Here is a 17,110-nt window from a genome sequence, read left to right as displayed (position 1 = left end):
TTTAACAAGCATCATCAGACCTCTTTTTTTTTTCAGCAAAATTCTGTAAAACAAGTTAAGGATGGATCTGCTCTTCATGTGCATCCTGTTTCTGCTGAGTTTATCTGTAATGTTTACCAAGTAATTTTACATTGAACAGCCAAAAAATTGGCAGCTTGCTCTGACACACTGTTGGCAGCAATACACAGACCTGGCTCCTGTCAGTAATGAACATGATAATCTCAAACTTCAGCAGCTCTCTGGTAGTATCAATAGATGTATCTGGATAGGACTGAAGAGAAATTCCTCAGATGGAGAAAAATGGCTTTGGTCAGGAGGTGGAGCGGCTACCATGTTTTTCTGGGCACCAGGTAAACCTAACAACTGTCACAGTGTTGAAGACAGTGGCTGTGTGTGGATAAACAGGTGGAATGATGCAAACCCACAGAATATCAACACATTCTTCTGCTACCGTGCAATAGTGGTGGAGGAGGAACTGACTTGGGAGGAAGCTCTGGATTACTGCAGGGAGCACCATGATGACCTGGCAAGTGTGGCGTCTGAGACTGAAATGCTGCTGATCCAGAGAGAACTGAAGAAACATAACACCACTGAACTCAGCTGGATTAGCTTGTGTTTCTTGCCTGGGGACTGGCTATTGGTAGATGGGCAGGAGATGGGCTATGAGGCCTGGTGTGAGGTGAGGGGAACCAACATTTCCACACTCAAAGATGAAGTGTGCAGCCATACAAGTCACAGAAGGGACTGCATGTTTGGGAGGCTCGTGATTGTGAAGAGAGATTACAGTTTGAATTTACTTTATAAAATTCATTTGAATTATTTATTAAGGTTGGTATAGATGGTGTTTGTTCATTGTCACCTTTGATATTATTGATATTTTGCTCTTTGATGTGCAATTTTTTGGTTTCTTTATTGACAAATTTCCTTGAATCTTGGAAGCACTGGGTTTCACCACTTCATATGTGTGTTTAACTGTGTAACCTGAAGTTAGTAAATTAAACTCCAGATTTTTTGTTGTTCACAGTGATGTTTCTCACATTTTGAGACTACTCTCATATTTGCATGCAGAGTGAATCCACACATATTGCAGTGTGCAGAGTGTAGGAATGTTTAGCTTATTTTAGAGTTTAGGAATGTGTTAGATAGGATATAGAATTGTGAGACACTGACACTGCCCTGGATATAAATAAAGACCTGACTGTGTCATGAACTTAGGAGTAGATTTTAGGAGACCCTCCCCCAGTTGAACTGTGTAAGACAAAGAGGAGTTAATGCTGAGTGGAAATTCCTCAGGGCATGCCTGGGTGGGAGTCTCAAAGTTTGTAACTAAATAACTTTGGTTTGGAAGGGAGATGGACTTTTATGACCCTCAGGAAGGCACGTACATAGAGATATACGCACATAGTGTTTTAACTGTTACGCACACACATCCACACACACACTCACTCATGTGCACTTACATAGACATACGGGTACGTGCACACACAGGCATTTACGTGCTTGTGCACATAGCCACAGACACAGAGTTTGCAGCTCACCATGGGAGGTTTTATGATGAGGTCGCTCCTACAAAACTGTGTTTCACAGACAAAGGAGTGAAGATTTTGCAGAGGGGCACTGGCCTGGCAAGTCTTCCCTTCTAGAAGAATGCATGCTTAAATGAGGATAAATAAAGATGAGTAAAGATGAATAAAGCTTTTGTGAAAATGACTACTGAGTCCAGTGCCGTCTCTGGATGCTCGAGGAATAAAAAAGAACCGGGGCAAAACTGATTTCTCAACATGAGCTGTCTGGCATTCTACTGACTTTTTGCATGGATTGTTGATGAGGTTTGACGACAGAGATATATACTATATCTATGAGGAACATCCTTGTTTGTGTTGACAAAAAGATGTACAAATACAGCCAGGAACTCCAGATATTAAAATATCATTGTTAGGGTTTGTATTGTTGATTGTCATTTATGTTTAGAAATATTTAACCATATATGCTTAGAGGTGTATAATCAATTGTGTAGTGATAGGATGTGTGATCTTTAGCAGGCTGCAAAGGCTTGGTGTGCATCCTGGGAGCATGGGAAGAGGTCGTACCTTGTCTTATTGTTTTATGGTAGGATAAACGTGGCTATATCTGTTTTAGGCTAAGTGCCTTTTGTTTAGATGAACTGTTGGACTTCCAGACCAGCAGGTTTAGGGAAGTCATTTATGGGGTCACACACAGGCAAGGTACTTTTTGTTTGTATGTAGACGTCATATGTTAATGAACCTTTGCTTATTCATGTAACCTCAATAAAAGATCAGTGTTACGGGGAGCGGACGAGAGCAACTGGGGTCAAGCGAAGGAACGGCGTTTGTCCGGTTCTCTCCCGTGCACGAGAAACATGAAGAACTTTGCCTACTCGTGTCTTGCTTGCTGTGTAATTATATTGTCTTCAACGTTCCAGCGAATAGGTTCAAGCTACAAACCTAACAATCATCACCACCTTTAGATTTTGATAAAATGTGACATGTTATCAAATGTGACAATTTGACAAGAATTGGCTTAGCAGAAGTGGCAAAAGTCCTGTTTTATTTTTTTTTAATTTCTTTTATGTATTTTTTTTAAGACGTACAGGAACATATGGTTTTTACTCCAGTAAAAGTGAAAAAAATACAGGCTTTGAAATGTACAAAGGTAACTGAACCTTGTGCTATATTAATATAATAATAAAATTATATTAGTAGAATAGAATATAAAAATTATTCTAATTAATATTCTAATTCTAACAAATTAACTTAGTTTGAATCGTTTATGTGGGACACAAGCAGTGAAAGAGAATTAAAAAACAAAATTGTGTTGCTTACATTGTAGTGGGTGACTTTGTGTCATGGTCCGTGGCCCTGTGTCTGAGGAGTGTGTGGGATGCCCTGGTGGCCACACCCCTGGGCTGGGTCATCACCATCACACCTGCATCCCATGGATACCTGGAGCACTATTTAACCCTGCGCTGACGGATGCTCCAAGCCAGTCCGTTAGTCACCCCTCCGTGGTAACTAGGCTCCTCGCAAAAAGCTTTGTATATATGCGTTACGTGAACTACGTTAATTCTGCCTTCGTGTGCCTAGGTTACGATCCGGCATCTGTATCTGCCACCTGCCTGTCCTCCAGCCTGCTCGGATCACTAAGTGTGTCATCTGACCTCATCCCTGCCTCCTCGGATTCGCTAGCCACAGACACACTTTCCCCCTTCCGAGTCCCACGGTCCCACTCTGATCGTAAGCCACTTACTAAAGCCCTGTTCTGTTGTGTCTCTCTAGTAATTTTCTCCCCTTTGTGTTGCAGCCTCCCACGGTCCCGATTACGGCTTCCCTGTGTCGTTTGTCTTCTTGGTTTTCTTCAGTTCCACATTTTCGCTTCCTTGGTTTTTCCGGGTCACCCTTTGTTAAAACAATAAAGACTGTTCTTGCTCGCATTAGGTGCATTGAGTCTGCTCTTGGATCCCGCTTGTGTGCATGCACTGCGGTTCATGACACTTTGCCTCCACACCTAAACAGTAGAATGAGAATAGAGAGGTTACAGTGGAATTCAGCTCGTCATAAAACACTAAGATCTGTATCGTGTCTCAGCACAAGAAAAATAATCACAACTGACAAAAATTTATAATGTGAGCTTCAGTAGGTTTTCTTAGTGAACATGATGTGATCAGCTGACCTGTTTCTCCTTGTGGATTTACATCCCCTACACTGAAACTATGCTGTGTATACTGCCTTTATATAGAAAGTATATAGTTGGCATAAAATTGTAATTCAGTAAATTAATCTAAGCATCATCAGCTTAAATGCAAACTCATCTCTGCTACACTTCTGATGTAACCTTACTCTGACCATGAGCACCAGAGCTTCTTTTCTGTTCTTTTGAAATGCAGCAGCTGGACCTTTAGCTAGCAACACACTGTGCAACAAACTGCACACAAACAGTTTGTGTGTTTGCTGATGTCTGTTGAGCTGATAGAAAAGTTGCATTGGAAATTACCTGCCACAACATGTTCCTCCTTTTATGCTTGCTCTTATTCAGTAGGGCTAGCTAGATGCTGAAGTTCTGCAGCCACAACTCAGGGACACCTGCAGTTGTTTTGGTGTTGTAGCAAAACAATAAAAAAAAAACCACTGTCCCACTTTAACCCTTGTGTGGTGTTCATATTTTTGTTACTCAGCCAGTGTTCATGGGTCTGGTGGACCCGCTAGAGTTTTGGCTTTCCAAATTAACTCTATCAAACAATTTTATGTTAAATTACTCAACAGATGTTTACTTCATCCCAATTACAAGCCATATGAACAGCAAACATGGTTAATTTTTTCCCTTTACCTTTGTTAGATCACATTTATGAATTAATGTGCTTCTCGTTTTTTTTTTTTTTTTTATAAAATGTTATAAAAAAATAAATCAGTTATAATCAAGTGAAGTGAGTGGAAAGACACAACACATTTACACGTGAAGCAACATGTTTCACAACTAAATGACATCAGCTGCTCATCAATGGTGACATTAGGCCCAGGGTTGTAAAACAGGGGGAGGTGGTGCACCCACTTATCCCACACTGTCCTGATGGCAGCTAGCTTGTCTCTCTGCCGTTGAGCTGGTCTGTCATCTCGGTTATCAAAACGGATAATCCTGGAAATTTTGTTGAAGTTTTCCAGAGACATTGATGCACGGAAAGGTTCGTGCCGGTTTCTGCATCCCACAAGATTCTGTGGATTCCCCTTTGGACCTGAAAACTCCTGCAAGGATAAGAACCCCAAAGTAGGCCTGTAGATCAATTTGGTCCATCTCCTTCCACCTCTCTCCAAAAACACACCTTCATTCTAGATTACTGCAAACTAGAGATGGACCGATCCGATATTACGTATCGGTATCGGTCTGCAAACCAGACCAGAATAATTTTCTGGATGGAATCTGGGATGAAAAGCTCAAATGAAGACTTGATGTCCTGCACATGAGTAACTGTCAGCCGTGTTGGCCTTGGCTTATCACAGTAACAGCTCTGTAGGGTGGCTCATTTCTTGGGCAAGAAGACCATTCAATTTCACCATTTATTGACATCCATATTTCTTCACTTGCTGTCTGGTGGGCTTGTTCTGGTCCTGGAGCTGGCTGCTGATGGGGTACTCGTCTTCGTTTTGTTACTAAATGGTGCTCAACCTCATCCTCTTCTTCAAAGTCACTGTCAGACTCTGAATTTTCAGAAATGTGAAATATTCCAAAATATTTGGAATTGCCATGCAATCCAAAATCAATTGCATGGCCCTCGCAGCAGATAATCTTTTGCCATCTTGATCAGTTGTGATAAAGAACCACACTGGCAAAGTCTTATTTATAGTATTATGCCCCTAATTTGCAGGAGGGACAGGGTATGAGAAAATAAAATTTGGATCCCTCAAGAAAGAGGGTAAAATGTGCGGGAATGTCAGAGCAGACGATGTTGATAGTTGAATTTTCAACAATGTTGCAACTTTGTGCGAGAGCAGGAGGGGAAGAAAACACTATCAGCAGCACCAGAAAGGAGGAGGACAGAGTGTGGGAACACAGGACCTACACTTTCAACACTTTTATTAGACCTGGGTCCAGTGGACCCGAACACCTTGTATGTAATGTAAATGCGTGGGGGGAGGTACAGTATGTGGTCATCGAAAATTTGTTCAGATTTATGTTCTTCACAGAAAATAAGCCAAAGCCAATGAATTTCAGGTTGAAAAAATAATTGTTAAATTTTTCTTTTGAGAAAAACTGAAAACGGGTCTCACAGACCCGAACACCATACAAGGGTTAAACACCTGACTTTGGCACATGTCATCTATTTTTATGCAACATCTTCTGGTGATTAATAGAAGATATCTGCCTTTCATGTTTTACTCTTTTGGCTCAAATTGATTTGAAGTTTGAAGGATTGTGGAGGCCCCCACGCACCCCTCACACATACTCTTCACCCTGCTGCCTTCTGGCAGGAAGTACCGGAGTATTCGGGCCCTCACTGCCAGACTGCAAAACAATTTCTTCCCCCAAACCATCAGACTCCTGAACACTCAGTGACTGGACTGACACACACAAACACACACGCACACCTTCATAAACCAAGTTACTTTTTGCACAATTCTCAGTCTTTTCCACATTTCTATTGCACTGTTGTGTCTGCACCATCTTGTATCTGTATCATTCTGTTCTGTCTGGTGTTGCACTGTCTTTGTTTTGGTTTTTTGCACTTTTTGCACATTGGACTTAATATAGTCCTGTGTTTATTGTCTATGTTGTATGTAGCATTATGGTCTTGGTGGAACATTGTCTCGTTTCACTGTTTACTGTACCACTGCACATGGTTGGAATGACAATAAAGCCTCTTGACTTAACTTGTTATAGTTCATGGTTCCCGGATTCTATTCAATTTGATTCGATTTTGATTCAGACAGTCAGAAAGATTACACATCTGATTTGTTTTTCCAGTGTGAAGTGAAAGAAGAACTATAATTTCCCAAAGCAAGTTAAAAAAAATCGATAAGGGTGTCGTAATCCATCTTTCTAAAGGGACTTTCACAGCAGCCCTAAGGGAAGACCTTGTAACAAAATTACAATTTTACGTGCTAACAATAAAATTGTAATAATAATTTACAATTTTATTGTTAGCACGTAAAATTGTATAGGATTTTTAGACAACCAACCTGCAATAAACTGACCTGATTAAATTACCACAACTTTTACTTCCTCAAAGAAAAGCATTACTTGACTCTTTTACATAAAAAAGGGGGAAAAAACTAACATGGGTTTACATTTTGAATTGCTGAGCTTTCCTATTTTAGAATCGGTTCTTATGAGGAGTTGCATGCGAATGGATACTGTGTACAAATGTAGTATATAAATAAATCACTACAATTTTTTATGAAAATATGCAAATACTTTCTGACAGACAAAAAGACTCACAGATCCATCATACACCAACACACCTCTTTAGATCTTTATTGCTTTACATGCAAAACCACAATGGTTCGAATCTTCAGGTGCATCCTGCTTCTGCTAAGCTATTCTAAAACTTTTTGCAAGTATGTTCACATTGATGAGAAGATGCTTTGGCTTGAAGCTCAGAGTTACTGTCAGAAGAACTAGACCTGGCCCCTGCCAAACATGAACATGACATCAGCAAACTTCGGGAGCTCAGCAATGTCAGTGTCAAAATCTGGATAGGACTGGCAAGGAGCTCCACTGACAAATGATTTTGGTCAGGAGGAGGGGAGGTTTCCAAGTTTTTCTGGCCATTAGATAAACCTGAAAATAGAACAAATTAAAATTACAGCTGTACTCATAAAGAGAAATGGCATGACGTTAAAAGAACACCCATTTCTACCTTCTTCTGCAATGGTGGTAAGTGTGGAAGTGTTAAGTGAGAGCAGGACTTGGGAGGAAGCTCTAGAGTACTGCAGGGTGCACCACGATGATCTGGCCAGCGTGGCATCTGAGACCGAGATGCTGCTGAATCAGAGAGAGCTACCGAAACATAACACAACTGAACACATCTGGATTGGTTTGCGCTTCTTGTCCAGAGACTGGTTGTGGATGGACAGACAGGTGATGGACTACACTGTAAAAAAGAAAAAGTTGAGAAAACTTAAAATTTCAAGGCAACATGATGCAAGAGATTTTTGAGTTTTCTCAACTTCTGCCAACTGTAGTTGACTTAACTAATATTTTCATGTTCTGCCAACTTGGATCTACTTGTTGACCTAATTAGGATAATCCTGTAAGTCTAACAAAGAAATTCTGGTTTCAATGCCATGTATTTCTGCCTTCACCAAACAAAGATATTCCTGTTGAATTAACATACAATTATTCCCTCCAAGGCCATGTATTCCTAAATTCACCAAACGCAGATATTCTTGTTGAATAATCATACAATTCTTACTCCAGTGAGTTGAAAATTTACCAATATAAATAAAGAAAAATGTATGCTGTTATCGTACTTGAAAAAACACTCAAACAGATATAGAATAAAACAAAGCACAACTGAATGTTATGTAAAAACGTATTTATTTTTTTCAACAGTGCTTTCAGTATATTTCAGAAGGTAATGGGCAGTGGGGTGAATTTCTGTAAAAAAGCAAACAAACAGAAAAAAACGTGTTGCCAGTTTCTTTAGGGTGCTTTGAGCACCCCAGCAGAGACATTAAAATTCCAGAGTCCAGAAAAAAAGAAAAGTGTCCAGCAGCTTAGTCATTCACGTTCACACCCTGGCTGTCCTGTAAAAGCTTAACTTAACTATTGCACACTAAATAGGGTAGTGCAACAAACAATTGCCTATGTACCCAGACATCGACATTTTACATGGGCTTACTATGATGAACTACAGAAGTCAAAAGTTATTAGAAATGTTACCATCAATGAACAGCGAACTATCAGGTAAAATACCAGTTCCATACTTCAGGTGGAGTGAAAAACACTATAACAAATCTTTTAAAATCCTACAAGACAAAATTTCACCATAGATTCTCAATAATACAGATTCATCTGACTAATATTTACATTTCAAATAATCCCTTATCCACTTCAACTTCATATTGACCGACCAGGTCAAAATGAACCATTCTGTTTTGACTGTTCCTTCTTTTCTCCCTTCTTCCTTTCCTCCCTCTTTCCTTCACTTATTCCTAATTAATTTTAACAGTTCAAACACTAAATATGCAACTCTTTGTAACAGGTGAACGATTATATAGAGGGAAAGGGGTTGAACTACTGGTTTTTTTTTTTTTACATGACTCTACAATGCACTTGAACATGTTTAAGAACAAGTTAAACTCATGTCTGGCTTCCCCATTAACAGTCACAGCAAAAGCTTTGTTTTTAGAGACCTTATGCGCTGTGAGCATCGAGAGCCACCGAGTTCAAAAAAGATGCCCTGAATTGCTTCAAAGGTATAACTCATCTGCTTTGGATAATCAATGTTGAGGGCATACAGAAGGCCAAAGAGGTATGCCAAGGCAGTAGAGAGGTCTGGAATGTTATGTAGCACGATGTCCCCTTCCAACACAACAGCATGTTCTCGCACAGACGTATCGGCATCGTCATCTTGCAGGATGGTGAGGATGGCAACTGATGCACCGTTCAACACTGGTTCCAAAATGTCAGTGTCCTGAAGAGAAGAAAAGTAAAATATGAATTATTGAAAGCTAAGAAAAATTAAAGACAAAATACATTTCTAAAGATCTTAACTTTAACCTCTATACCATGATGCTCATTTGACTCATGGAGGTTTTAAAAAGAAAAAGCTTATTTTCCTTTAATTAACAGCACAATATCTTTCACCAACCAACCTTGTGATGAGTTTTGTACAAAAATATTTTCTGCTGTTGAACACCCACTAACAATGCCCAGGTGCTCCTCAGCAGAAAAAAAAGCAGCGAGAGTTATGACAACTGCAATCCTCACCATAAAATTATCTGGACTGCACTGAGGAAGTGGACATTTCCATTTTGGATTAAATCATCTTTTAAAAACATCTCATAGCAATTAGTTTTGCTTGCATTACTTTTTTGTACTTACTAAGCACTTCAGGAAAACCTGTGTTGCATCCTCTCCGAGGAAAATGGGCAGGCCTCTCAGTGCTGCTGTCTTTCGGTGGGACACAATGTCAGATGTCTAAAGAGCATTCAGTGGAAAACAAGCATTTAAATTAGTATAGTAACGTGGTGTACCTACACACAATGCAAAATCAGAACTCTTATAGTAATGAAAATAAAATACAGATCAGGCCCAGCAACATGTAAAACTTAAAAAAACAAAACACCATTTTAACGATTTTACTTTCTTTTTACAAATTAAATAAAATACCGCCAAATAAAAACAAAGTAATGACTGATTACATTCATTTCCATTGATGTGTTTTGGCTGAAGCCAACATTTTTTTCTGTTATGACAAAGGTATACTCTCTTCTAAAAATGTCAGGTAAAGGAGCACTTACCTGTTCATCAAGTTTATCCAAGAGGTCTTCCATGTCCTCACCAAGAGCTCCCTTCTTAGACCGGTATAGTTTCAGCAGGCCAGGCACAAATTTGTTGAGGGATGCATTGAACGTCCCTAGGAGGTCTTTGCTTGTGATCCGATGAAATTCTTCAGATATCTAAACAAGACAATAACCAAAATATTGCCATTTATTCAGCACAGAAAATTTCTGGGTAGCTGCCTTGTACAGTCTGCACCATGTTATATGCCTGACTGTGTTATCAACCGCAAAACCTACTTCAAAAATCTCTCATGAATACACATTTTGCACAGGAATAGAAACACCCTCCACAAAAAACAGTATCAATATGCAAATACATATTATGTTCTACGTTGCACCAAAATCTGTGACGAATCAGATTATGTGACCTGCCTTAGTATTCTTTCCCTAAAAATCTCAGTCTATAGAAGTCCTATTTCCAGCACTAAAATAAAAAAAACATACATGCTAAGTCAAAAATTATGTGATTGACTTTCTGTTTCACAGGAAGAACAATTTTGATTTAGCATGGGGACTCTTTTCTTGTACTGGCAGAAATGTTCAGGGTAAGAATATTATGACAGGTCAAATAATCTAATGGGTCACAGATTTCAATGTGGACTGGTTGCACAAGGTATAATAAAGTTGGCCAATGCATTACACCAGCAAATACTGTACTACTTCAATAATAGTCCATCTAGTATAAGTCATGCCCAATTTGAATAATAATTAAATTATAAATAAATTTGGACACTCTTACCTCCTCAGAGGAAAACAGCCCAGGCCATCTCTCCTGGACCTCAGATACCATAGGTTGACACTCCACAACCTCTCTCCGCCTGAGAGAAAATGTCAGCGCCATCTTCTGCTGTATGACTTTCAAGTTCTTTTGTTTCTTCTTCATTTCACTGACCAGAGCAACTCTTTCCTCTTCAAGAGTAGAATCATCATGGTGCTGTGGATAATCTGGGACATGATTGACCTCTCCACGTTTGGGCTTTTTAAGGGTGAAAGGACTGCTGGCTTCATCTTCTCCTTTCCTTTTCCTGTTTACATTTACTTCATTGCAGCCTGCCCGACGAAGCTTTGATCTGTAGTTTCCAAGTTTGTGCTTGATACTTGCTTTCCATCCCTCGTAGCCTGTGATGCTACCTGGCTCCTTCAGGCATGGATATTTGAGAACCAGTGCAGAAGCCACTGACTCAACCTCATCTTTCTCAGGGTAGGCTTTAATTTCAAACACTGCCTCTGCAATTTTATCCAAAATCTCCATCTTCATGTCTCTTGTTACTGCAAGGCCCTTCTTAGATTTTTCATATGTCACATTAGCCTTACACAATTTCAGTTCAACATCATGTGAAAACTTGGGAATAGAAAATGGAGAGGGCCACTCTGACACATGTCTTAAGTTCATCTGGATAGTATCGGTCCAGCTAGGCCTGAAATCATCAGAGTGCACACTTATTGTGTCCTGGGAAGAGACTGAAGCAGAGGACACTGAAGCAATGGATTGGTTAAGTGTAGATGAATCACAGTTCCACATTATATGCAGGACTGCACGCTCAGCTGGTAATTCAGATATTGCTGTAAGATTGCATATTGCATTTCCGAAATCTGGATCCTCAAACTGTAGTGAGAAGTCACCTGCAAGTTCAAGTCTTTCTTTAAGTATATCAATCAATTGTCCCACAGATGCTGGTACTTCAGGAAGCTGGACTCGCCGGGCTTCTCTGGAGGAAAGAACTACCCGAAGTAACAAAGTCTGAAAAGAGGAGAAAAAAAAGTTGGCAGAAAATCAATAGCCAAACACAATTAGAAGACAGTTGACACCTATACCATACAGCTGCCTTTTTCCAGATGAATCTGCTGACTACATTTGATTTGCAAATGATTTAGTCTACAAATGTAAAAAACACACACACACAAAATTTTTTTAAATAAAGCTCAAGTCTATATCCAAGTTTTCATTTTCTTCAGCCACTGTACTCAACTGGCCTACACTTGGGAAAACCTTCAATTCATTCAGCACAAAACTAATGCTTAATGAGGAGAAAACAAAGGAGAGAGAGATAATTTGGTGAGGATAGCAGAGTGATAGAAGAAAGAAGTGTGTGGAGAAGAAAAGAAAAAGCAAGGGGAAATGAGTTTTGAAGTAGAGTACAATAGAGAAAAAGGGTGGGTGAGAGGGGAGATCAGAATAGGAGACAGGGTGGAGGGGAGAGAACATACCATTATAAAGTTGCTTTAATAGAGAAGGTACGTCCTTGGGGTCACCATCAGCTTTCCACCAACTGTGTATGCTGTTAGAGGGTGATAATCCGTCAGCACATCTGGATCCAGCACAAGAAGGTCTGCACAGGTGTGTTCAACAAGCTCATAGGACCTGAAATGTTCAATGTACCAGGAACTCAGTCTTTTACAAATGAATGTCACCTCCTCTGCATTGACAAGAATGGTCACAATCTTGTGGAATTCTGGGAGGCCACTGCATTGCCCAGCAGATAAAATCATGCCCGCCACATACTGTGTCCCAAAAAAATGAACGGTTTTAGACAGAGACACACTGTCTAGATGAGGGTACTTCTTTTGTATTTCACACTTGATTGATGGATCCAATTCTGAAACCCTGACCACTTTCACATTGTCAACATAGAGCTTTGGTTTTAAAAGGTTCCCACTATCCAGATGGTATGCCATCATTTGCTGGTGTTTCAAGGAAAGAGTTAGCAGCACATTTTTCCAGTTGTGAGTGTCATGGACCACCTTTTTAAAGAAGCTATGTTTTGCTTCAAATCTCATCGTCCACAATTCCACTAACGGCCCATAGCAGCGTATAAGATGTGGGTAGTGGTCAATGAAGTGGTGTTTTGGCCTTAGTCTGAAGTCCGGAAAGGTACTGGTAAGCAACAAGCGATGATCCAGTAGTTTGCAAGATAAATAACACAATGCTTCCTCAGTGAGTCTGTTTGAGACAACAATGTCAACAATTTCCTTGAGGTCCATTAAAATCTCCCAAGCTGGCTCCTGTTCTGGTATCTTACATCCAATTATAAAAGGAAGTAAGCGCAGCAGTGTCCAATTTTCATGTCCATTACCAAAAACTGTTCCTTTCTCAAAGCTTGTTTTTGGAATTTTTTGAGGCTTGTTTACTTTGTCCGAATATTTGTAGGGAAATGATTTTATGAAGTTGTTTAATGTATCAAATGTAATGAACCCTTTTGAGATCAGCTTTTTTAAACATAAGGACAACTCCAAAGGAATGACGCCTTCAAAAAGGTCATGCAAAATATCTGGAGGAAATCCGGTTATTGGGTGAAAGAATAGTAAATGTTTGCTCAGTACACATTCCCTTTTTACCCCATTAACACTTTGGAGGTTGTCAGTTTGCCTAAGCTCTTCCAGAAATGAATTGTGTTGATCAACACCCCTCAATTGGAAGTCATTAACTTCAGTCGTTGCAATTTTGTCCCGACTTATCAAACAAAAGCGACAGAACTTGTCAACAGTAAAACTTTCATAAAAGCCTGCCAGACCATGTGCACCAAGGTTATCTGCGCTCACACAATATACAGTGCCCTTAATAAACTGGCTTACAACTTCCACAAAAATTCCCTCTTCTTCTAGACACCTTATATCTTTAATCAGTGGCTCAAAAAACTTTTCATAACCATATTGTTTGACATCCACACTTTTACCTAAGAGAGCAAGCTGAATTGAACAAAGATTAGATCGAAATCTGGGTGGTAAATTAAGAACTACCCAATATACTGCAGTAATCTTGTGACGTTTTCTAGAGGTGCCCAGTGGGTTACAAACTTCAAAATCATCAATATACAACCCCAAACTGATACATAAGTTTTGTTGTCCCAGTAACTTATTGCCCTTGTAGTACTTGCCGTCTTGAAATGACTTAAAGTGTCCAGATAAAGCTTCTTGATTAAATACAATTTGGTCCAAAAAATCTGCCCGTCCCAGTAAAGTCTCAAGTATCTTAGTGACAGATATATAAACAAAAGAGTTTTTATGAGCTGTGTTGTACAGATACTCTGTGGGTTCTACAACAGAAAACTGCTCTTTGAAATATATATTCCTTCTGTGATCTGTAGATAGGGAACCTTTCTCCGATGTTGTTAAAAGCAGTGGATTAGTTTGAACTAGGGCATTAGAAATGTCTTGCAAAACACAATCATTTACTTCTATTTCATGCTTTGAAAGGATCTCTTTTACACTGGTGAGAGTATGAATGTTAGAGAAAGAGAGCAGGTTATGGAAATCCTCTACAATCTTTTGTGTTGCAGCTCGAGAAACATGCAACACTGTTTGCATACACAGAAAGAGAGATGCCAGTTTGTGTTCAAGTGTCTCACTATCCACATCCTTTACAATCTTGTCAAGCTCATCTGGTCTCACAAAATTATAAGCTGATGTTCCTGCTTCACAATCAGATTGCTCACTTTCAATTATCTCATCTTCAGAAACAGTTCTTGCAATTGTTCGAAAATCCTCAAGTGTACAATTTTTATGGTTTCGACTTCTGTGAGAACTGAAGGTTGGGCGAATGTTTGTTTTAAAATTACACCTTAAAAAGGGACATTGTACGGTTTCTCGGTTCTTTAAATGATGTCCAAGATGGTTCCAAAAGGTTTTCTCACTGCAAATCTCCTTAAAGTCACACAATTCACACTGAAATGTGGAATTTTTGTGGATTTTTACTATTGAGTGTGACCTTGAGAGGTGTGATCGTAATGCTCCAGGTGTTTTAAATACACATACACAGTCTGTGTGAATGCATGGCCAATGTGCACCTTGTCTGTGATGAAGGCGGAAATGTTTCAAAAGAGTCTCTTGACTGGAGCTTGTGAATTTGCAAAATCGGCACTGCATGAAATCCACCCCTGAAACACAAGAGACATAGTCAATTTTGCCAAAAGCACTTTTGCAATGGGATAAAACATCCATATCTAACACACAGAAGGAATCCATAGATGCAGGAGCTGAATACATCAACAAGCCAAAACCAGAGACATCATGAAAAAAATATGTAAGGAATCATATTAACTTACATATGACCACTTGTCTACTATATCAAGTATATGATTGATAACATACATGACATGTAACATAAATGCAAGCTTGAATTCAAACATTTTTTTGTTACTATGATAAAAAAAATGCAATAACTATAGAAAAAAATAATACTATCTGTAACACAATATACATCAGCAACACACAATCATTCCTTAAATATTGTCTCCTTCCCCATTATGTAAAAAGCTCTGAAAATGTAGCAATCTTATAATACAGAGCATGAAGTACAACTTTAATTTGCGTGTGACATTAACTTACAGTACATTAGGCAATCTTACACCAGCTGACAAACTGTCAAGTCAGCTTTAAACATTACTTTAAAGTAACAGTGCTGCACCGGATAAACGGTGACTATTGAAAAAGTGAAAAAACAATATTAGACAATATGCAAGTTACTTATATCACTGTCATATAATTGGCGCACATATCCTACACCGACCCATGAAAGCGTCTCCATGACAACGCGTGCTTGGCCCAGTTTGTTGTCAATGTTAACATAACGTTTTCATGCAAAGATAACATTGAAACTGGTTACAAAACGGGTAATAAGCTAATAAGTTTTACCATGGCAGAAGTGCTGTAAAAAGCCAGTGTGAGATACCGTCATTTAGTGATGTCTGTCTAAATATCAGAGTGTTTAACATTAAACATTACTTTTTGCGCTGGCCACTACTCTGAGCTAAAGCCTTCAGAGGCTGCTTGTAGCCCGATTACGACACAGCGGCGCGACGAAGGCTGCCCAAATTCATAGTGGACTCCTCTAAATTTGTCCGAGAAATACGTCCTCCTTATAATAAGCATCTCTTAAAATGTTTGCAATATTGAAACATTTCAATATAATGTAGAAAAAAAAACGAGAGAAAAAAAGTTACGGATCGGACTCCCCGATCCTTATTGCGCATGTGCAAATTCTACCTGTGGAATTAGTTTTAATATTACTCTTTCTGGGTCACAAAATAAACTTTTAAGATATTTTCAGGCGTTAATGTAGCTATGTAAATTGCTAATATCTGTTCAGTTTATTAAGACAACATATACTTGCAAGAGTGCGCCGACGCTTTCGGAGACGTCTGTTACCCACCAGCTCGATAGCTAGCCAAGGGGGGGGGTGTCAATTAAGTCACTTAGATAACTTAAAAATGCTATTGTTGGCCTTTTTCAGTGTTTTACTAGTTCCATTCTCCCGGGTCCTCAGGAGGATGCAGCCTAGGCGCTTGTAGAAAATCTTAATAACACATGTAGTTAGCTTACCTGCTAGGGTAAATGGTCGGCAGCTCCAGCACCTGTCCAAAAGAATTATACACTCCAACTGCAGAAGTGAAAATCCTCAATGGTCGAAAAATTGCAATTTGCATCCAAATCCAGCCACGATGGTTCAAATTTTCTTAGGAGGTTTTTAGTCTAGAACACATGGTAAACCACTATCACACAGCTCAGGCCTGCTCAGGCTCAGTTGAAAGTCCGTTTGGTTTAGTTCAAACTTGTTCAGACCACATGTGCCAGTCATCTACGGGGTTTCCCACTGGTTCCCAACTTGACTCAGAAACTCTGCTCAAAAGTTGATAATCTTTGTTATGCTGTCTAGAAAATCTTAGTTAGGACAACAATGAAAGAAATTTGTTGGGTAGACAAGCTTTATTAGGTTGTAAATAGAAAGTTTTATTTCTAAGTCAGTTTAATTTAAAAACTTTAGTGAAATCAACAATTGCTAGTTATCGTTTTTACAGTGTACGAGGCCTGGGGTGAAGGGGAAAACCCTGGTGTCCAGACGCCAAGATGAAGTGTGCAGGAGGAAGTGTTTTGGGCAACTCATGATTGTGAAAAGAGACCCAGTTTTATTTGCTACTGAACTAGTTTACTTTGCAAAATTTATTTGAATAGCCTTCATTTATTGCAGTTAGTGGAGTTTTTTTTTTTTTTATCTCACTTGTTTCATGTCTATCTGGTCAAATGATTATGTAAGGCCTCTTTTTTATTTTGAAATCATTTATTTCATATTTTTGTTTTAATGCTTTAATGGTATA

At 39.2% G+C, this 17,110-nt stretch overlaps 1 protein-coding gene and 1 long non-coding RNA gene across 2 annotated transcripts; one reads left to right on the top strand and one right to left on the bottom strand.

Moving 5' to 3' along the window:
- The first annotated feature begins 501 nt into the window (after positions 1-501).
- Positions 502-4,026, top strand: LOC308394115. The gene is made up of 3 exons (XR_013971117.1): positions 502-679; positions 2,851-3,028; positions 3,105-4,026. It is a non-coding gene; the product is annotated as an uncharacterized lncRNA (long non-coding RNA).
- Positions 4,027-8,111: 4,085 nt separating this feature from the next.
- On the bottom strand, positions 8,112-14,430 carry LOC308393997 (sterile alpha motif domain-containing protein 3-like). The gene is made up of 5 exons (XM_080878077.1): positions 12,228-14,430; positions 10,759-11,760; positions 9,978-10,136; positions 9,559-9,654; positions 8,112-9,148 (listed from the first exon to the last, which is right to left on the bottom strand). The coding sequence occupies exons 1-5, from the start codon at positions 12,228-12,230 to the stop codon at positions 8,840-8,842; spliced, it is 1,569 nt and encodes a 522-aa protein (XP_080734203.1). The 5' UTR covers positions 12,231-14,430; the 3' UTR covers positions 8,112-8,839.
- Positions 14,431-17,110: the final 2,680 nt, after the last annotated feature.

The sequence above is a fragment of the Rhamphochromis sp. 'chilingali' genome (genome assembly GCF_963969265.1).
Source record: "Rhamphochromis sp. 'chilingali' genome assembly, chromosome: 3".
NCBI lineage: Eukaryota > Metazoa > Chordata > Actinopteri > Cichliformes > Cichlidae > Rhamphochromis > Rhamphochromis sp. 'chilingali'.
Note: the sequence above shows the minus strand (reverse complement) of the source record. Positions and strands in the feature narration are given on the sequence as shown.

Coding starts and splice junctions, on each gene's coding strand:
- LOC308393997 (XM_080878077.1), bottom strand. Junction 10,137..10,758: donor GGCTGTTTTCCTCTGAGGAG/GTAAGAGTGTCC, acceptor TGTCTTGTTTAG/ATATCTGAAGAATTTCATCG. Junction 9,655..9,977: donor TGGATAAACTTGATGAACAG/GTAAGTGCTCCT, acceptor AATGCTCTTTAG/ACATCTGACATTGTGTCCCA.